General features: G+C 29.3%; 2 protein-coding genes across 3 annotated transcripts; both read right to left on the reverse strand.

Moving 5' to 3' along the window:
• Positions 1-747: 747 nt before the first annotated feature.
• On the reverse strand, positions 748-2,095 carry LOC133824607 (GATA transcription factor 5-like). 2 transcript variants are annotated; one of them, XM_062257545.1, is made up of 2 exons: positions 1,855-2,095; positions 748-1,735 (listed from the first exon to the last, which is right to left on the reverse strand). In XM_062257545.1, exons 1-2 carry the CDS (start codon positions 1,987-1,989, stop codon positions 1,034-1,036), a joined length of 837 nt encoding a protein of 278 aa, XP_062113529.1. In that variant the 5' UTR covers positions 1,990-2,095; the 3' UTR covers positions 748-1,033. The 2 variants fall into 2 exon arrangements, with proteins under 2 accessions (XP_062113529.1, XP_062113528.1); XM_062257544.1 differs by having other exon boundaries at positions 748-1,738; positions 1,855-2,092.
• A 7,279-nt stretch (positions 2,096-9,374) lies between these two features.
• Positions 9,375-13,308, reverse strand: LOC133824608 (glucan endo-1,3-beta-glucosidase 8-like). Its single transcript, XM_062257546.1, has 2 exons — positions 12,207-13,308; positions 9,375-10,765 (listed from the first exon to the last, which is right to left on the reverse strand). Exons 1-2 carry the CDS (start codon positions 12,572-12,574, stop codon positions 9,637-9,639), a joined length of 1,497 nt encoding a protein of 498 aa, XP_062113530.1. The 5' UTR covers positions 12,575-13,308; the 3' UTR covers positions 9,375-9,636.
• Positions 13,309-22,667: the final 9,359 nt, after the last annotated feature.

Raw genomic sequence — 22,667 nt, forward strand, 5'->3', positions numbered from 1 at the left:
GAAGAAAATATGGAGTTAATATTTTTAAGTTTTATAATAATAAATTTATTTGTTTTTTTATTCTTATTTTGTTTTTAATTAAAAAGTGTTCTTATTGTTTTTAATTATTAATTATAAAATCAATTGATATTTCTTTTTAAAAAATTATGAGTTAGGTCAATCAAAATATGACATCTAAACTTAACAAACAAAGCGTGCAGTAACATACAAATTGTTGTGGTAATATTTTTTTTCATGGATTTATATTTTTTTTTAATCATGTGTTTTGTCTAATTACCTGTTTGGACTCTGTGTTTTGACAAATTCATTTTTGGACATGTGTTTTGTAAAATTGTTCAAATAGTCCCCTAAACCAAATTTTGATGAAGAAAAAATTGAATATAACAACACAGTTGTTAGGCAAAATAATTTTATTTTTGTTTTAAATTGTTATTTTAGTAAATTATTTGTAATTTTAGCTCAGAAAACTTTGAACAAAATCGAATTTAGTGTTCTATTTGAACTATTTTACAAAACATAAGGTCCAAAAAATTATTTGTCAAAACACAGATTCAAAAGAATAATTGGACAAAATACAAATCCAAACTGTATAAACTTTTTTTTTCATTTAACAAACTGAATAATGCAACTTCTTCTTTCCTTTATATTTTAGATTCAGAAACTTCTTAGTTCTCATTCACATATTCCAATGAAAGGAATAACTGAACAAACATCATCTTCAATACCCAAAATCAATGCTCATTTGAATTGAGTACCACTTCCCAAAAGTCCCTTTTCCAAAAGAAAGAACATAAAAAAACAGCCTAAAAGAATTCAAACATTCTAAAGCTACAAAGAGAATATCAATCCACAAGTAGTATACATAACTAAGCTGAAATAAAGACTAGAGCCAATTACAAATGAGGGGTTAGTAATCTACTCACTATTACAACTAATATTCTACATATAAATATATATATATATATAACATGAAAATGAACACAATCTATGGAAAGCTACAACTACTATTAGTACTAATTGCTATTAATATAAATCAAGATCCATTTCTCATCTCCATAACTTTCTTGTGTGAATTAGAATGCAAATAGCTCACAAAAGTAGGGCTTTTAGCAGGCCTATACTCAGGCAGCAACCTACCAGACTTGTACCTCACTCCACAAGCATTGCACAAAGTCTTTGGGCCCAATGGGCCGGCTCTCCATTGTGGAGTCTTTTGAGACAAGCAATGGCTACACCTCCTTGCCACAAGCCCATGGGCCACCAAGCCCAATGGCTGCTCCTTCACCAAATCTCCATTCTCCTTCTCCTTCTCCTTACCCACCTCTTTTGTGGGAACAATTAGCTCACTGTCAGCTAACCAATAGGCTTGTTGGAGAAGAGGAGGGTACTCATAATAAGAAGTAGTGGTGGTGGTGGTTTTCTTGGCCTTTTGTTGACTTGACCATATGGTCAAAGGGTCTCTTCTCTTGGTCAAAACAGCTCTCTTTCTCTTGCTCCTTGCCTTGCTTGGAACTGAAAAGGTCTCTAGCGAAGTGGGTTTTTTTTGGTCTTTGTGAAACTCAAGTGGTTTTGAGGGTTTTGGGGTTTGAAGTACATTAGTACAAGTACTTGTAATATTAGTAGTAGTAGAACTAGAAGTAGTGTTAGGTAGTGGTGGGAGTGGGAGACAATTCCCTGAGCTGGTTAGGCAATCTTCAACAAACACTGATAACCATTCTAAGCTCAAATCTTCCTCCTGCTGAGATTTTAAAAGATACCCTTTTTCAGTTCAACTTCAAATATTGGTAAAAATCAAAACTTTTTTAAAAATTTCAAGCACAAAAAGAACAGAATAGAAAAGTGTACTCTACTGACCGCAGTTTGAGAAGAGAAAAGTTGGTCAAGGCCGGAAGAGGAGCTGTAGTGGTCGGAGGAAGGAGGAGATAGGCTGAGGTTGTGCTCTTCCTTCTCATATTCGCCGCCCAAAGACACATTCCGGCATATATCCATGGAGTGAGTGAGTGAGTGAAAGCTCTAAACTAAAAATGAAAATAAATAAAATTTGTGTGTATGTTTATATATATATATATGAATATGAAATTTCAATCTTTGGCTTCAATTGTCTCACAATATAAACAAATATATATATATATATATATATTTGTATGTGTGTGCTGTTTTTATGGCCTCGTTTTCTGTCGGCAGATAAAGCTAAAGAGAGCAATCAATTTTGTCAATGAGAGGGAAAAAGCTTTCATGCCAAAATAATAACAATAATAAAGTAAAGTTACTTTCTTTTTTTCTTTTTGTTTTTTTACTAGTTTATTTTTTAATTTATTTTTTATTCGGATACGAAGCTTGTTTAATTGATGATTAGATTGATGATCGGTTGATAATTTTTAAAAATTTAACTAAGTTTAAAGTATATATCATTTGTTACAAGTAGGGGACAATATTTAAAGTGAAAAATTAGTTTAAAATCAATCTACATTGATTATAAATATAATTACCTTAAACTAAATCTAAAGTTTATATGATGTTTAATATGTGATAAGTGAAAAATTAGTATCTTTTTTTTTTTCAAATTGGAGGGAAAAAATAAAATGAAAAAGGGTTTGATTCTTTGTATTGTAGTGCTACCGTCAAGCATTTCATATTAAATATATTTTGTTCAATTAGGTAATAGGATATGATATTTTTTATTTATTTGTTTATTTTTAAATATATATATATGTGGTTATGTTTAATATAAAAATAGTGATAGCTATAGAATACTATTATTGCATAACATGATTTGGCCAAAAGTCTAAGAATGATCCCACACCTTCTTCAATGCCTCCAATCCCCTCCACTCAAAAGTTATTTTGTTTTTTGCTTTGTCTCTTTTATTTTCCTTTTGATAAAAAACATATTATATAAATTTATTTGAATATTCTACCCGCCTTAACCTCAAATTAAAATCTACTTCTTTTTTCTCTAAACTAAATTATAACACACAGTGATATGACAGTTATACTCAAACATAGGTGTACCTAAAATATACACTCAAACATTACACATAGTAATGCGACAGTTTGACCTAGTCAATCACATTTATTAAAACTGTAACTCACTGTTTTAAAAAGTAATGGCACGTCATTGTATGTAATATTTTGGTGCACATATCATTAGTCTTATTTTTTAGGTGAACATTATAACTTTGTCCCTCCTAAAACATTTAACTAACTAATTAAGACAAAGCCATTATAGTTCAAGCAAATAATTTGAAAACAATGCTACTTACATATCAATGTGTTATTGACTTATTAGGCTCTCAATGTTACGAGAATATAAATGTATTCACAATCAACTTTTAACATGTAATGATGATCTTAAGCACCACTAGGGTTTTTTTGTTAGTGTGCTTTGGTGACAAATTTCAAAGAACAAAGTGTGCCGACTTTATTGTGGGGCTAAAGAGTCCGTACATTGGTCCATATCAAGCTATTATAGCTTTCTTCACTATTTTCTAATAGGGTAAATAATTATATGGCTCTATGTATTTTTTTCAAAATACTAACTTGGTACCATTTGTTTCTAATAACTATCAATGATACTATCTGTTTGCAAATATTACATAATTTGGTATCCTACATACGTTTAAAATTTAAAATTATTATATTACTCCTCATTTTAGAGATTTATTTGATTTTCAATTGTTTTATTATTTTTAAATGATTTAAATATATTTTCAGAATTCATAAAATAAAATAAATATTTAATTAAAATATTAAAAATGGTAAGTACTTATTTGGTACTCTGTGTTTTATCGAAATACAAACTTTGTACCATGTGTTTCTGATAATTATCAATTGATACTCTCTGTTTGCAAAAACTACATAGTTTGATACCATCTGTGGGTTTAAATTTATAATATTCTCATAATATCATTCATTTTAATGATTTATTTGATTTTCAATTTTAAATATATTTTTCAGAATTCATAAAATAAAATAAATGTTTAATTAAAACTTTAAAATAATTTTAATTTTAATAAACAAAATTATTTAATTAATTTTAGTAATTATTCTAAAGAATAAACTAGATGTGCCATTGGAAGTCCTCTAATGACAACATCACTTCTTATCAGACTTACTTCACAAGAAATCTAACTCAAACACCTTGCCAATGCATGTGTGAGATATAAAAGGCCAAAGTAATTAGATCATAATTTATTATTCCACCAAAAAAAATTACAATTTCAAGATTACTTAAGTGTTCTCATCGAGAAGATTATTTGGTTAGAAAAAATTAAACTTCATATACATAATTGTTTATCTATGATATAGTGATATATTATTATAAAGCTTCGTAGGACTTGAAATTAGGAACGAAAAAGATCAGTTAAAAAATTAATTATGAGTTACAATTACAATATTTATTTTATTAATTACATAACTAACTTCTAAATCCTTACTTTTCCTCCACCACCTTTTTTTTTTCTTCATTAAAGATTAAGGAAATTGTTGATCCCAAACAATAGAATTTAGCCCCAACACACATCAATATTTAGAATTCTTGAGAATTTGATTTTCAAATAATTTTAGGATTCAAAATATGAATTTTGGTTGTTTGATGAGAGTTTTCAACTAAGTTCAAGTGTTGGATTTGTGGGTTGTGAGTCGAATTCATATAACCCGATTAAAGTTTAGACCACTAGAAAACTAAAAAAAAAGTAATATGATATCTTTAAGGTACTAAGAACTACGTACATGCTTATGCGCTTAGATAGACTAACAAACTGAAAGTAGTTGAGTACACAGATTCAATCTTTTTTGGTCGCATAAATCAATATCTTAGTGCCTAATTTATATTTGCCAATAAAACTGTATCATGAAAGAGTACAAAAGTAAACCTTGACGACAATTAATTTCCACCATGGATGTTAAGTTCGTTTAATGTTTGTGTTTCGATGTTACATCACTTGGTGTAATGGTTAAGGAGTTTTACATCTGATCGCCTTTGATAATATTTTTTAATAATTCAGTTGTTGTCATTATGGAAGAAAAAAAAGAACAACACAAGTGAGAGTTGAAGCAAACACAACGACATTAATTCAAAGGATAATGTGCTAAAGAAAAAAGAGTAGTTATTGAGACTATTAGCACTAAATTAATGATAGTGAACATTTGACTAAATATCAAGAATCATGTTGTTAATAGAAGAATAGGATATGCTTATTTTCAAACTCCTAATTTTATTTTATTTTAATGTTTTCTCAAATTTATATGAGCCCCTTAATTTTGTGATTCTAAGAAATATGGTGAAAATTTTGACTAAGAATAAACATAAAAATGAACACAATGTGTATGAAAGATAATACTCACTATAGATAATGCTATGATTCAAGTATTTGTTTATTGTTATATTAGACAATATGTGCAAAGGAAAGAATGTTAATTTTTTTAATTCAAATATTAACTTAAAATTTAAGTAATTATGTGTTCGATAATTTTAATCCATGAAATTAAAAACTAAAATAGATTTTATTATCTTTTCATATCTCTATATTCAAATAATTGGTGATGAACCAACATTAAAATATTGACACACTGTAATGCCTCTAAGTATACATATAAATTTTCATTAATTATCTAAAATTAAGTAATATTGTAGTATTTAGAAGTGGATTAGAGAGATAAAAACAGATTGTGTGAGTGAGAATGTGTTGAAATTCCAATGGGGAAGGTTAATGTTCTTGGAATTTATTTTACCAAACCTTAAATTTTTTTCCCACTAGATTGGTTAATTCTAGCATTCTATTCTTCATATAAACTATTGGAAATCTAAAATGTGTTCATACAATTCAATGTATGAAAATCTCTTGGTGGTGCTGATCTAGCTAGGAAGAGTGAAGGGAATGAGAAAATATTTTTTGGTCAATTTTTATGGTAAACTTGATTTTTAAGAAGAATATAAAGATTAGAACCTTATTAAAAAAAAAAATTTATACTTTTTTGGACACTGTGTATTGTCTCATTACGTGTTTGGACCCTATGTTTTGACAAATTTTTTTTTGGATCCTGTATTTTATAAAATAGTTCAAATAGACTCATAAACCTAATTTTAATGAAGAAAAAATTGAATATAACTAACACAGTTGTTAGGAAAAATGATTTTATTTTTGTTTTAAATTGTTAGTCTTGTGAATTATTTGTAATTTTAGCTCATAAAATTTTGACCAAAATCAAGTTTAGGGTTTTATTTGAACCATTTTACAAAATACAGGGTCCAAAAAATTATTTGTCAAAATACAAAATCCAAACAGATAATTGGACAAAACACATGGTCAAAAAATATATAAACCCTAAAAAAATGGCTTATTTTCCTAACCTAAGAGTTTCAAAAAAATGCCTTATGGGTTTCTCAACTTTAAAAATTATATTTCCTGTGCACAAAGTTTCAAATGATAAGTTGTTTAGGCACTTAATAAACTGAATCATGAGCTTACTTGTTATAGTAACCAAGAAAAGCAAGAATATTTCTGCCCTTTCTCTCACTTCTTGTCCTAAGTGTTAAAGAGAAAGTTTCTTAATTAAACTCAAATTGATTAAAAGTTCATAAAAAATGATTAAAAGTTTGTAGTTTGTGAGTTGTAGGTCATCATTTGATTCAATGTCATAAGACCAACTCTAACCATGAAATGTATTTTGGAGTTGAACCAACATTAAAATGGTGTAATTTTAGCACCATATATATTTTTTTCATTCTAACTACAATATCAAAATTTACACTAAAAAATATATTCTATATTATTTTATTATTCTATCTTATATATAAAATAATGTACATATATATTTATTATTAAATACTAATATAAAAAGAAAAAAAAAAGTAAAGAATTTTTTTTTGTCGGTTGCTAGACTACTCCATCATATTTAGTAGGGTACTATAGTTTGACGGCATAATAGTGGGACAAATACAATTGAGTTGGATTATAATATGGTGTGATATTAGTACTATTTTGGCATTCTGTAGTCTCATTGGACTTGTCCTAAGAGAATGATATCAATATGATTTAGCCATCTAGAGAGTTTAGACTAGCCCTAGAGTCATTTGGGCTAGCCTTAATAGATGTGTCTATTGTAGTAATTGGATTGAAGCTAGTCTTGACTCCCATGCTTCCTTGTTGGATCCAATTGAAGTATTGTGAGTGGCCACTTCAATTATTTGCAATCTAAGATGCTATGTGATTTTTTTAAGATTAAGAAACTATGTGATTCTGATTCACTACCTTAATTTATTAAGACATATGTACTTATACTATATCTTATTACCATATTATATCAAATAAATAAAGGATATTACTCTAACTAATATTGGGTATTTGTACCATCTCTTTGCGAATGAAAATTCATAATCTAATAAGTGAAAGGATCCGGTTCAGACTCTTATAATTAATTAGTGATACTTAAAATTACCTTAAATTCATAAAGATATGGGGATGAGATTTGCATCACGTGATTCTTGCTAAAACTAATCATATTTTGATCTTTATAATAGTTATATATTTTAACCCAAAGCGGCGGCTCAGTTGGTAAGGGCGACCTTGAGGAGGTAATTCCTCACAGGTTCGAATCCCCACTGAGCCAATATTCCGTAATGGGCCACTGGGGCAGTCTCCGGCCGAAGCGATGGGGCGGGTCCAATGGAGTGTGGCATCATCAAAAATTGGTGCGCCTCCGAGCTTTGTCGCCATCGTTCAAGTGGTGGTAATACCGCTTGGCACCAGGGCCTCCAGGGATTAGTAGGGGTGGGGCCCCTGATACCCTGGGTATCAAAAAAAAAAGAAAAAAAAAATAGTTATATATTTTTTCATACTAAAACTTTGTAAGCGCGTACATTCTATTTAAATTATATATTTTAACGGGGTTAGAGTATCAGTTAAGTTTATGGTCAAACATTACTTAAACCTAAAAACAACAATTTTACCCTATCATAAAACTTAATTATTTTAGAGTATTACTTTATCCTAATAAACAGAATACCTATAAATATTAAATTTTTAAGTTAAATAGGCATCCAGAAGTTGGACACCTAATAGAATATTCATATACAAGCTCCATAATCTATTTGTCTTTATCTGAAAATACAATTGAGGTATTAGTACTTATTTGACTAGAAGTACAAAAAAATTATTAACAGAAGTATAACAAGAAACTAATTTATTAAAATTATGTCTATTGAGAAATTAATATTTACTAAAGCACTCTCCCATAAATATCAAAAATTGGATGTATGATAACTTTTTCATGGAAATGGAATAAAATTGGTAAAAATTTACTATGCAAGAAACCAAAATGTTTGCTACAAATTCAGATGGTGTAATAAGGAACAAATGTTTTCTTTTTAGACAAAACTTCCTTTGGTAGACAAAACTTACTAGAACTAAAAATGCTAAATTTAAAATTTTACTCACGTAAATCATCTCCAATGGAGTATGTATAGTCATTCTTTAGCCCATTTTTATAAAATTGAACTTTAACGGTAATCTAAAATATGTGTCAAAATGGTGATCTATAAAAATGGTGACACAATTTTTAGCATGTGCCAAATTTAGTACAAAATATAGCATGAGTCAAATTTAACCGATAATAAATATCACATTTTTTATTTACTATTTTATCACTCGTTAATATAAATTATTAAATTTTTAATTTATCTTTTAATAAAAAAAATATTTGTTTTTGTATATTTTCTATAAACATTAATAGCTATATTGATTTTTTTTAGCTAGTTTGTGTACAAATACAAAAAGTGGGCAAAATATATTATTGACACATATTTTTGGCCAAATTTGACAAAAATTATACAATGTTCATTGGAGATGGTAAGTTGAATAATAGAAGGACCATTTGCACCAAATTTATTATATTTACATAATTACTTGTTAGGACCACAATACAAATTAGTAAATATAGTCTTGATATTTGTAGTGAAGATAGAATTTTTCTTTTTACTTAATAAAACTTGCAAAATGAATATTTATTTTATTTACTGATTTTGCAAAATAGCCTCCAAATATGATATCCAGTGTATTGAAAAGACTATTTGGAAAAAAATTATGGAAAAAAATATCATTTTGAAAAATGATATCAAAAAGAATATCTGTTTTACCAAACACCCCTACACCACATGACTTTAGGTAACAGCACTTTAGAATTTAGATACAATTCGAGCTGATGTTAGAACTTTATGGAGAGTTCGAAAAAGACCAAATGGAACTTAGTCTTTAAAGTATAATTATAGAATGATGAAGAAACATTTATTTTTCTTTGGAAGAGGGTCAAATGTCAATATCAACAACCAAAACAAAAACAGCACCAAGCCAAAAGATGAGCTCTCAATTACCAAGATAATGAGTAATCTAATGATAATGTTTTATTATTTTCTTACCAATAGCAGCACCACCATTCATGGCCCCCACTGCCTTGAATTCTCATGCTTGTGAGTTATGAATGACAATAAATAAATCTGTCAAGTAATAAAAATATCTCCAAAAACAATAACATCAGCATCATCATCATCATCATCATCATCCATGGAAGCTAAAACTATCTAATAATATAACAAAGACAGTGAGAGCATCTGCCAATAGATATGATACATCATATCTCTCTACAAAGAGCTAAGAATATCTCTAGCAACAAATGTAAAAATGGTCAAAAATATCGAAGCAATCGAAGAGGGTCTAATCGAAAATGCAGAAGAAGATTGAATCTGGATGATGAAATTGCAAGTTCCTTGTGAAATATTCTGTGTGGTCTCCATGGCAAGACCTTCGAAGTTACAAGCTCTGTCGTCCTGATTCTGTATCTGGTAGTACATGTTGAACGCGTACGAAGCATTTCCATTGGCGTCCAAGTTGTTGCAAGAGGAACCATAACCGAGAGCTGTGCAATCCGAGAAGGTGCAGGCATAGTTTATGTTATCTGCGAGTTTGCTCAAATCCTTGGCATTTGGATTAAACGTACACCATTTGTTGGGAAGATACATCACATCCTGAGCAGGCACAGGTAGCTTGTTTTGACCCTGACCAGAAAGATCAAGCCCGAATTTAGGCTGCCCGTCGTACCTAAAAATCCCCCAGTGGCGCTCGAAACTTCCTGGCGCTATGCTTTTAGCATCCTCATCAATGAGTCCAAACAAGTAAACTTCAATGTATCCAGGGCGCAGTGGGGTGCCCTTGTTACTTGCAAGTCTTTGTAAAAGACCATTGTAGAATCTAAAAGCATTGCCAACATTGCCATTCTTGTCCCCATCGGTTGGCCAGCCTACTTCTCCAACCAATATGGGCATGTTTCCATATCCGGCTACTCTCAGAGCTGCCACCAGGGTGTCAAAGTTCGCATCGAACACATTAGTGTATTGGATTCCTGTAGCTGCATCGACAACGGGATTGCTTGCACCATCAAAGAAGGCGAAATCAAATGGGAAGTTGTCATTCCCATAAAGGCTCAGGAATGGATAAATGTTTACAGTGAAAGGTGCCTTGTTTGCGTCGAGGAACTGGACTATCTGTGTCATCAATTGATTGATATCAGGTCGAAACCTTCCAGCAGATGGAACAGGGTTGTTTTCTGGTGAGTTGTACACATCTGCATTTAAGGGCACAGTTGCTTTTATAAAATCTCCAACCCCAGCTTCATTGAGTGCCTTTTGAATATTTTCAAGGGCCGGGAAGGTGATATTTAGGAATGTACCGTTGTACGATGATAGGAAAGGTTCATTGCCAACTGCAACATATCTGGCCATAGATTAAAAACTTAATGAGATCAAGTACAGCATGATGATAAAACTGATCTAACTGAAAAAACAGACATAAGACCAAAACAAGCATAGAACCAAAATAAAAATGGCAAGTTTCCAAACAAGATTGCTGTTGAGGAGACTAGTTTGTGAAATACTCATGGAGAAGAAAAAAATTGTAAAAGAAGCACAAGAATAGCATTGACACCTGTTCCTGAGCATTATTCAACTTTTGTTCCATTCTCTAACTCACCCAGTTGCTTCTTCAACAAAGCATGATTCAGTAAAATAATTCATGTACTTGGTAAAGTTCAGGATTTTGGGTGGCTGGTAGTGCCTGAAAGGACTAAAACTTTTGAATTTATGCATAGAAAGAATTTCTGACTTGGTTAGAGAAGGAACAGACAATCTTCAGAAAGCTTCTGTAAAGAAGATTCTTGTTGATTGTACAGAGTAGATACTATGGATTTCTAACTGAAAAGAGTTCAAGGATCATTCCACTTTTATTTTTTCATTTCAGGATTAGGATAATTCTTTTCCAGCTGTTGTGTTTTGATTGATTCTCATTGCTTAAGGATAGCCATTCTTGTGGTGCTTCCAATGACAATCAAAATGTGCTAAAAAGGTGAAAAATGAGAAAGAAAGAAAAAAATTCTCAACTTTTTACTCAAATAATGTTTGTAAACTAATATGAGATAAAGCACATGCTAAAATTTCTTAAACCATAGAAAGGAGGCTGAGCTTCAGATTTTCTTTTCTTAAAAAAGATAGACAGATAAGAGAATTGTAAAACCAATACTATATTGAGCAACAAACATGTTTTACAAATTCTATTGTTCTTTTCCACAATTGTCCTTGTTTCAAAAGATCATCTCTTTTTTATTTGGCTATAGCACAAAGTTCTCCTCAAGATGCCCCACTCACCTTTCCTTTACAATAAGGTTTCAGAGAATCAAATACTCTGATCAAAAAAGGAAATTAAAAGTGGGAAAAGGATTCTAGACTCCTTTCTCCTCCTTCCACAACAAACCAGAAGGATAAGACCAGCTTTATATTCTCTTAAATATGAATATATACATATCTATCATATTCAATCGGTTCTCTGAATGAATTTGGAAAGAAATCCAAACAAACATGATTCAATGCAAGTATGGGCAATACAATGATTTTAAGCAACCCCAAGAAAATTAAATGTGAATTCAACCAAAGGACAACAGCCACTTAGTTTGTTCAAACTTCCAATTTATTAAAAAATAAAATAAGGTACGCCAATTCAAATTCAATGTATGAGAAAAGTGACAAAGCTATACCTACCGAAATCATATATAATATAAACAAAGATTATGGCAAAAATCAATTAAGAAGGGCAACAAACACTTAAATTAAAAAAAAAAAAGTTAATAATTTGGAAAAATAAATAAATAAACAAGTTGACGTACTTGATGTTAACTCCTCCACTGAAGTTGTAACGAGTTACGTTTCTCTTAACCCATTCTTGAGCTCGTTTATAGCTGTTCATGGCCTGAAGCTGATCGTTGGGAATAGCCACCATAACCTCAAGACCACTCCCAACCAGAGCAGTCATGGTGGAGTCTTCTGAATCAAAAAGCTTCACTTTTTGAATACCATTGTCTTTCAACATCTGGACCACAGTTTTGGGGGGCAGTTTATGAGTAGCCTGAGTCCCCCAATTCACACCAAGTCCTTCAACAACACCAAAACCAAAGAGACCCAAGAAGAAGAAGAAGAAGCTACCCCATAGCCTTAAAACCAAAACCCACTTAGAAAAACTCATCTGTTCCATCATTTTCCCGAGAAAATATCAAAGGGAAAAAAAACAAAGTAAAACCCACAAATGCCCGATAACTAAAAACTCTTATTTTCGCTAATGGAGGGAAAAGAAACGGTTTTTACCAGGTGGGTTTGCAAGGATCGGCGAAAATCCTGTGATCCTGCTTTCCTCAACCTTTTTTCCCTTCTCTTTTTATTTTCCCACGAAAATTAATACCGTGTAGTGTACCAAACAGAAAGACAGGAGAAAATAAATGCTTATATATATATATATATTTATATGAGAGAAGAAGGAATATGGGAAAAGTATATGAGCCACTCCTTTCCTCCTCTCAATATTACGCCGACTAAGACAAGTCGACAAATCAGAAAAACAATTAATAATTTTTATGATCCAAAATAGGAAACTTTTCACAAATGGATACTATAAACGATTCAAGAAGAAGAATGAGTCTCAGATCGAAACAACAACGAACACGGAAAAGTGAGAGAGAGAACTCAAAATCTGGAAACAGGAGATTTCCGAATCAAATAGAAAGAGAGAGAGAGAAACGATTGCAGAGTTTATAGAAGAAGAAAAAACAGAGATATTTTGTAATAAAAATTAATTAGATTTAGAAAAAATCCAAGAAAAAATATCCAAAAAGAAGAATTGATTCGAGAAATACCCAAAACAAAAATCAAAATTATTGTCTGGAGAAAGCGACGGATGTTGGAGCTTCTCGCTCGCTCCTCCAACGGCTACAATTTTGACAATTGAAGAAGAAATTAAAAAAATGTGGGTTATTATTATATTCTATAAGTCGGTGAAATGAATCTATTAAAGTAAACAAATATATATAAATAAATAACATTTTTTACCCTAAATTTTTCACACCCTAAAATATAAATTCAATTAAAATTTAGCATTGAACTATATATATTATGGACAATTCTTATAAGGGGCTTCATTTTAAGCCTTATCGGTAGGACTTTCAGAGTTTCTTGATCTATGAACAATTTTTGGCGCGATTTTTTTTATGACCGTGTATATTGTAACTATTTAGAGCATCTTACAAATTTTCAAAAAATTCCGAATAGTTTACAGTACCGAAAACTAGGTTCAAACATGTTGTTTTCCACGCACATAACAAAAATTAGTCATACGTGCAACATGTTTGAACCTAGTTTTCGGTACTGTAAACTATTCGGAATTTTCTCAAAATTTGCAAGATGCTCTAAATAGCTACAATATACACGATCATAAAAAAACCGCGCTGAAAACTGTTCACGAGTTGTAAATACTGAGAGCCCTACCGATAAGGCTTAAAGTAAATCCCTGTAAGAGAATTCTCCATTATATTATATTTGCATTCAAAGATATATAAAGGCACCCAATTAATTTTTTTTTTAAATTAATTTTAACATTTTTTTCTGAATATTTTTGTTGACATTCTTTTTTTTTTGTCAATCTTAATAATTTTATTTTATCTTATTTTTATAATTTTATAGAAAAAAATTCTTACTTTAACAAGTTTTTATATATTTTAATATTAATTTTTATTTTATTTTAATAATTAAAACATTTATTATTTATATGTATTTTTTAAAATATGAATTTTTTTTTAAAATATAAGCATAAGTTGAAAAAAAATATATTAAATATTAATTTTTAATATAAATTAGGTGTCTTAATCTTGGGTGTAAATGTATTGTTCCTTTATTTATATATATATGAGAAAATTACGATGACACCCCTTGAAAAACTGATGGTAAGAAACATCTGACATGGTCTTAAAAGAGATTATAAATAATAGTAACGGCTGAAAATAGATTTATTATTATTATTTTTTCATAATTTCTTCATAAAATAGTTTTTTTATTTATTATTATTCTTTGCAAAGAATTCTTTCACGAAGAATGTGATGTCATGAAAATTATTATTAAAAAAATAATTATTTTGTAAGAGACCGTTATTAAATCTTCATTACTTTATGGTTTTATTAAAGGTATGTGTCAAGGGTATGGCTAAGAATTATGGTCCATAGAAGCTAACTAAATTCAACTTAATTTTTATTTTAGAAAAATAGGAAAAATATGTCTAAATATGTTTTAATTTACATTGGTAAAGTATTTTATATTATCAATTAATTAAATCAAGTTTATTATGGTTATTTAATATTTTTTATTAAAAAAGTATAATTAAGACACATAATTTAAGCTCAAATTTTATTTATATAATAGTGTGACAATTTTTTAAATAAGTTTAAATTTTGGGAGACCGCATGTCTTGTGGTGTAGCAGTAGGGATGTCTTTACCGACATCCCCTCCTTGCGTTGGGTCAAGGGTTTGAAGTTCACTGAAGCCCTCATGTGGGCGGGGAGAGCTGTATGAAGCTCAAGGCTTGCTTCGGTGGCCTATCCTTGTGGTAGGAACCCTTTAAAGTACATCTGTCGATAACTCAATCAAGAGGGGATGAGATGTCAGGCCCCTATAACTGTCATGTGGTCCCCGAGATTGCCTTAAAGCGAGCTAGAGACGAGATTGACACCACTTGATCTTGTTTTTACCGAGCAAAAATAAGTATAAATTTGAGTATTGTTAACATAAAAACATACCAACGACAATATAAAAGTGAAAGAAAAAATATTTTTACATGGATCGACTAAGGACTAACATGATCAACAAGTCTATATTATTTCTTTCTTAGAGACTCTAAAAAATTAAAGAGCATAGCCATTGAGTTTTCTTCAAAATGCTTAATGTGTTATCGATTTAAGAGAATAACAGTATACAATTTGTCCCGTACCGTTTTCCTTATGATACAACGTATTTATAGCCAATAATTTGTGACCTCTTTTCCTAATAAATTGGGATATTTTCCTTTTAATTTACAAATCAACGTAATACAAATAAAATAGAAGAAGTTGTTCTCATTCCGACATCTATTTGCTACTTCTCTAAAAAAAATTAAAAAGTAATTAATTATGCATCTTTTGTTGGCCCTTCTCAAGCCCTCGCTAGCATGTTTGTCGTTTTTTGGTCTAAATAGTATTTCTACCATATCAAACATACATCACATTCACCGAGTCAAAGCTTCTTTTTCTAATAGAGAGATATCATTATCTATATTATTGCATAACTAAATAATATGTGTATACTCTGTGAATATCTAGGATCAATTATTTATTTTTTATTTTTTTGAAAAAAAGAAAGTATATCATCGTAAAAGGAGGGGTCACAATGAATTTTGAGGAAATTCTATATAATTAATGGAAATTAGAAAGCGTGTGAAGAATGAGTGATTCACACTATTTATGATTATTATTATTATTATTATTATTTTTATATTTGAGTTTTATTTTGTGAAATTATGAACTAAAATAATAAAAATAAATAAGTGTCGATAGATTTGGCTTTTAGCTTTGGGTTGGGGAACAGAAGCGAGTGAGAATGGGATGAGTCAGATGACGTGGCCCACTAAGCTCTCGAGTTTATGACTGAGACATCACACGTTCTCTATTCCCAAAAAGGACAGATCGCAACGAGTAACGTCAATAACAGACAAGGGCATTCTCGTAATTTAGTGTTATCTCTTTTCTCGGAGGTCGGTGGCTGACGTGAGCGAATCACAGCCGTTGGATCATGATTGCACTTTTTCTCTTTTTTGGGATTGGAATCAGATTTGTTATTGAGACTTGAGCTCAGCTGCGTACAAATGTATGAATGTGTATATGCTTGCCTTGTGCCTCTTTTTAATTAATTAATTAATTAATATATTATTATTAATAATTTATTAATGATGCCTTTGGATTTCAGAATTGGGAATTTGAATTAAAATAGTAAAAATATTATTATTATTAGGATTTTTTGGCAGATTGATTTAGTTTTTAAAATTCTTTTGCTTTCTAGCCTAGTTTTAATAATTTTTTGTAAAATAGCATCTCATAATTTAGACAGCTAATAAAAAAATTAGATAGGTGATCGAAAAGGCGATCGAAATTTTAGACAGTTGGTCGAAAAATTTAGACAATCTCCCAAACGATTACAAGGCATGGTATCCACCATAATGGAAGCTTTGGTGCAATAAAGGAATTCCTCCATTGGGACTTCGTGTTTGTGTTGTCGGCTGTTTAGTTGCTGGGCTGCTAGTTTTCTATTTAGAGTGTTCGAGTCTTTATGATTGATTTTTTTGAAGTGTATCTTATTGTAATCGTTTAGGACTTCATTACACCACAACTTACAATCTAGCTCCCCCTCCAGCTTATAATAACAAGCCTATTGAACAACATTATGGGCCATATAGTTACACTCGCGACTGGGTTTGACAACCTCCCAATGCTTGAAAGCACTGCAGCTAACAAGAAATTTCTTCTTAAGACTCCCCAATCGGATGTTATCCACAGTGTTCCTTTTTGCCAAACCAGCAACCACTAAGGCATTGTCACATTGAAATAATACAGCTTAGTAACCTTTGTGTTTGGCTACAGATGCAGCAAGAAGTAATGCATAAGCTTTCGCAATCAAAAGATCTGTGATACTCAATTTCCTTTCGTGTAGAGAAACTACACTACCATTTGAGTTCCTACAAACTGCTGCAACCATAGAGCCAGAATTCAAGGCTGTTGCATCTGCAGAGAAACAAAGCTACTCAGGCGGAGGCGGTATCCATTCAATGGTCCTGTGTTTTCCAGTGGTTCCAATCGTAGGCGCCAATCTCTTAGCCTAGAAGCACAAACATCACATAGAGAAGCATAAACATCACTACCATTTGGTGCTTTATTAGTCATTGTATTTTGGGAGATTGTTTTTTTAAAAACTATGAATTGTCTTTTTCCTTTCATTTTCTTTTATATATATAACCTTTAAAAAAAGTGAAATGAAAAAGTTAGGTGATTTTTAAGGCTATGATTCTCGTCAAGAATATAAAAAATAATGTTTAATTGTATATGAGAATGTCTTACATAATTAATAAGTAGGGTTTTAGATGGAAAGGTAATGTGAAGAAACTCATATATGCAGAACACAAATACTACCAAAACATGAAAATTGTCCTACTTTTTCATTCTCATATAAAAAAAGACTCAAGGTAGCATTGTATTTTCAAAGAATTTGTGGGAAACAACAAATTTTACGAGTATGCATAAAAAAAGACGATCGCTTGTTCTATTAAAAATATTGAATCATATTTAAAAGCAAAGATAATTTTTGGGCATCATGTGTGACGAGTATGGATGGAGATAAGATAAAAAACGTCTCTCCATTTCTTTATTGTCCCTGCCTCATACATTTTCCGGCAGGAATGAGAGTGGAGAAGTCTCATCCGTCTTTCACATACGGTAACATGATAATCGTTGATGTAAGTCGCTCTTTTAGATTAAATCACATCATACAATTTATGTCATATACATCATAATTGTTTTTGTTTATTAAATTAGAGACCAAACATTCTATAATCTATTTTCTATTGGCAAAACTTAAAGTTACTAGGAGAGAACCAAAAGCTATCAATTTTGAACTACCTAAAATAATCCCAAACAAAATATTTTTAACACCAAAGCACCATAGACGATTAATTTTCCTTTATTTGTTAATATTTAACTTTTTTGAATACTAATACCTATATGGTTAAGCTGTTATAAAGTACATTTTAATAATAACAAAATAATAATAATATTAATAATAATAATAATGCTCTATGCCACATGTAAGATTTTGCTATTAAAAGTGGAATATGTATCTTTAATTTTATTGTTTTAAATTTATAATAGAACCATCGAACTTATAAAAGTGAAACACGTAGGGCAAGGTTTTTTTTTTATTATTATTATTTTTTATTTTAAAAAAAAAAAGAATAACATGAGGAGCTAAAGCTCTCTTTAAAGAATTTTCTTAAAAAAGAAAATCTAAGATAAAGTCTTAAACATCCAAATAAAAAAAGGATAAGAAGTGTCATTGCCATGTCACTTCCACGTATGTACACTCTGTATTTCCAACACTTTTTTACTTCTCAACTTTTCTACAAAATTTTCATAAAAAAAAAAAAAATTAATTCAAATTACAAAAGCACTCCTTTTTATTTGTAGTTGTAGATATATCCCTTATATTAATTTATAAAATTTAAAATGGCCAAAAATAACTAAATATCATAAAAATAAAAATAGATTATTAAAATGAATTAGTTATTAAAATATAGGTGATAAAGAAATTCTACCTTCATGCATAAATTAATCCATATATATTTAAGTGTGAATTCTTCTATTATTATAAAACATTTTAAAAAATCTAAACAATTGTCCACAACAACAAGAATATGATTACGTGGTGTTAAGTGAAAGAATATTATTATATAAAACTAGTTGATAATTAAAAAACTAATAATTATATTACTAAAAGAGAAAAATATACCTTTTAAAAAAATTAAGATAAAAAATATGATAGTGGGAATCGATTATACTCTCACAAACAAAGATAATTGGTAACTACTATTTGAAAATAAATTGGCTGAAATTTTTGGATAAAATTGGAGGAAAGAAATTAAATAGGGGACATAAGATAATAGTGCTTAATTTGGAGGGGAAATAAATTAAAATTTCAAATTAATTATAGTTAAAAATAATTAAGACTTTATCTTTTAAGCCTAGGTTTTGTATTTTTTTAAACATTATTCTCTATTTTTTTATGATTATAAATTTATCTTCAGTGATACTACACTTCTTTTTTTACATGAAAAGTCACAAGTTCATGATAAAATAAAATAAAATAATAATAAAAAAAAAGAATGATATCTTCTTTGATATAAACTTTTCTTGAAAGAAAAAGTTGTAAGTTGCAATAAGAAATGGTTGAATGTGGTAATGGGGTAGTTTTAGTAAATTATCCAATAATAAGCAAGAAGAACCCTTTCTTTACAACAAATAAATAAAAAATTAAAACAAAAGTGGATAGAATTAAAAATATGACAACCTATCTGATTATTTTTATTTATCCAAAAAAAAAAGGGCAAGTGAGAGGAGAAAGAACAAGGGGGTGAGCTCAGCTTGAAATTTTGAATTTTATAAATATTAAAACTAGAAAGTGATAGACTAACAAAGAAAATAAATAAATGAAATAATTTAATTATTGTACGGCTTGATTTGATACAACAAACCCCGTGTATACATATACATAAGTGTCTAAGTATTTATGATTTGATAGAAACTCTCTATTGCACTCTCTTTTACATTCTTCTTCATCCATGCATGACATGCAGATATTATTAATTTTTTTTATATTTTAATATTTTTTAAATTATTAGTGGAATTCATTTGTCACTGATTTATGAAAGTACAAAAGAAAGTGTAATATAAAATACATTTAGCATTTCTCTTTTTTGATCGATTCCACCTAAATAAGAAAAATAATATAATATCCTTTTGGAGTAAATGAAGTATTTTTTTAAAGAGACAAAGTGGGTGAAGAACTCTATCAAACTTTATGGTTTTTCACTAGTAAAAATCTCTCATTAGTTTTACCAATTCAAGGACAATTTTTTTACCTTTCAAGGGAAAAAAATGATCACATATTTTTCAATAGTACCAAAAATGGAAAGTATAGTAATGTATCTCCCAATTAAGAGAGAGACTACAAGCATTAGGAGGCACCACATCAGCTCGGGACAACTGTTCAAATAGATTATCTCGCATTTTCTATCTTTTCATTATTGAAAACATAAATTTTTGCATCTAAAAATTATGTACAAATATGTAGCAAACTTAAAATCAAATATCTACTATATGCACATATCATGTAAACTTATAATCAAGTATTGGTGGATTGAGAGATTATTTAATTAGCAATATAAGTGATTTTTTTTCGGCTTTATTATTTAATTATCAAAATCTCAAATTGATTCGCACCATAAAATATAACAATAATAATTTATTCATTACAGAATGTATATTAACTCATACTTTTTATTTCACAAATTTTGCATTAGAAAGTATTGTGACATTAACTCCATTAAGGGTTTCCATTAATTTCTATGTCATAAAAATGTGTATAATTACAACATCATAAATATACATGTAGCAAAATTAAAATTCAATCATATAAGTTCACATAATTAAAGATAATAAAAGAGTTGCAAATAAATGCAACGTGAACAAATATCAACTCTTTTTCAGAGAGTAATTTTGCAAAACAAAAATCTCTATTAAAAAAATACAGATAATTAAAAAGAGTCACTATTTTTCTTTAATTATTATCAATGTTAAGGTTTTATAGTAAAGATTACAAAATATATCTATTCAATATTCAACGTAGATATTAATAATAAGTTTGAAAAAAAGTAGTTTTTTTTAAGGATAAAAAAACTAGTTTAATTGATTATATCATTGAGTGTTTGGGAATTTCTTAAGGTTTATAATTTTTCTTAACATTTATACAAGATATTCGATTTTTTTGCACAATAATATGCATTATTAAGAGTATTATTATAAAGTAGTGTTATTTGTTTCGACACGAGGAGGAGTAGCACTGCTAAAATTGGCTCAATAGTCTTTATTCATTGTGTTTTGCAAAAATGAAATTGATTACCTATCATTCACCAATTTAAAAATATCAACTCAATTAAAAGAAAAATAGTATTTTTTTCTTGTTATAAGGTATCATGTTCCATAAAGCTGATACCATAAATTATTATATATGACTAATGATATGTACACCAAAATAAACATTAGACATGTCAGTTTCATTTAACCAATCAAATTTATTTCAGGCGAGACTCACTATTTTAAAAAACAATATCACATCAATTAATATATTGTTTTGATACATAATTTTGGTACACATATCATTATTCAATATATATTAATATAGTGTTGCACATGGCACGTGACTTCTAATCAAACCTTGTGGAGTAATTGATGTGATAAAATTGAACCACACAAAATGCAAGTCTTCATTATAATCCCATATTAAGTATTGAATTCACTGCATAATATGGGCAACAATGTCTCAATATATAATCCCATTTTATATATTGAAATCACTATTTAATTAATATGTACCATTTTGGCTATAAATATGCACCATTTAATATCCCATATTATGTTTGACCCATAATCTGTAAATGGAACTTACTATCCTTCATTTTCATTTTTAAAAAATATACTTTAACACACTAACAAGCAAAACACATACACGCATTTGAGCTGTACCTCATTAATAAGGTTCTGCATGATAAGTTATTACACACTGACAGTTCGTATAAGCCAGCCATATGATTTGAAAGACCACACATATAGCTTCCAAGTAATCATTTATCAACTAAGGCCACAATATTTTTACTTTTATGGTTGTTGAAATTGATGCCATAATATTACCTTTTTTATATATATATATATATATGTATATTTATATAAAAATATTGGTGAATTTTTTTATAGGGACTTCACTTTAAACTTTATTGGTAGGGCTCTCAGTGTTCTCGACCTTTGAATAGTTTTTGGCGCAAATTTTTTTTATGACCGTATATATTGTAGCTATTTAGAGCATCAGCGCGATTTTAAGAAAATTTTGAATAGTTTACAGTACCGAAAACTTGATTCAAACATGTTGCTACACGTGTGACTAATTTTTGTTATGCGCGTGGAAATCAGCATGTTTAAACCTAGTTTTCGGTACTGTAAACTATTCGGAATTTTCTGAAAATTTGCAAGATGCTTTAAATAGTTACAATATACACGGTCATAAAAAAAAATCGCGCTCAAAACTGTTCACGGGTCGAGAAACACTGAGAGCTCTATTGATAGGGCTTAAAATGAAAGCCCTATAAAAGAATTGTCAAAAATATTTATATATATATATATTTACAAGTGTTTCGAAATACACAAACATTTTCAAGAAAATATTATATAAAATTAAGAATTTAGTCATTTTTTGTTTTTGCAAAGTATCGTTCTAGCTTTCAATAATGTTTATATGGTACCCCACATTTTATAAACATAAATATGTGATATCATAATTAATAAAATTTTATCAATATGATCAAACTGTGAGCAGTTATATATAATTTGTAACTCGTATAATTGAGATTAATTTGGTAAAATTTTATTAATTAAATTTAAATTTAAAATACAAAATATGC

This window comes from Humulus lupulus, chromosome 3 (assembly GCF_963169125.1).
Source record: "Humulus lupulus chromosome 3, drHumLupu1.1, whole genome shotgun sequence".
NCBI lineage: Eukaryota > Viridiplantae > Streptophyta > Magnoliopsida > Rosales > Cannabaceae > Humulus > Humulus lupulus.

Bases quoted from the DNA above. Each gene is read 5' to 3' on its own strand.
- LOC133824607 (XM_062257544.1), bottom strand. From the start codon at position 1,989: ATGGATATATGCCGGAATGTGTCTTTGGGCGGCGAATATGAGAAGGAA. The intron at 1,739-1,854 runs GTCAGTAGAGTA...TTAAAATCTCAG, and splicing joins TTTTCTCTTCTCAAACTGCG to CAGGAGGAAGATTTGAGCTT.
- LOC133824608 (XM_062257546.1), bottom strand. From the start codon at position 12,574: ATGATGGAACAGATGAGTTTTTCTAAGTGGGTTTTGGTTTTAAGGCTA. The intron at 10,766-12,206 runs GTACGTCAACTT...ATCTATGGCCAG, and splicing joins AGTGGAGGAGTTAACATCAA to ATATGTTGCAGTTGGCAATG.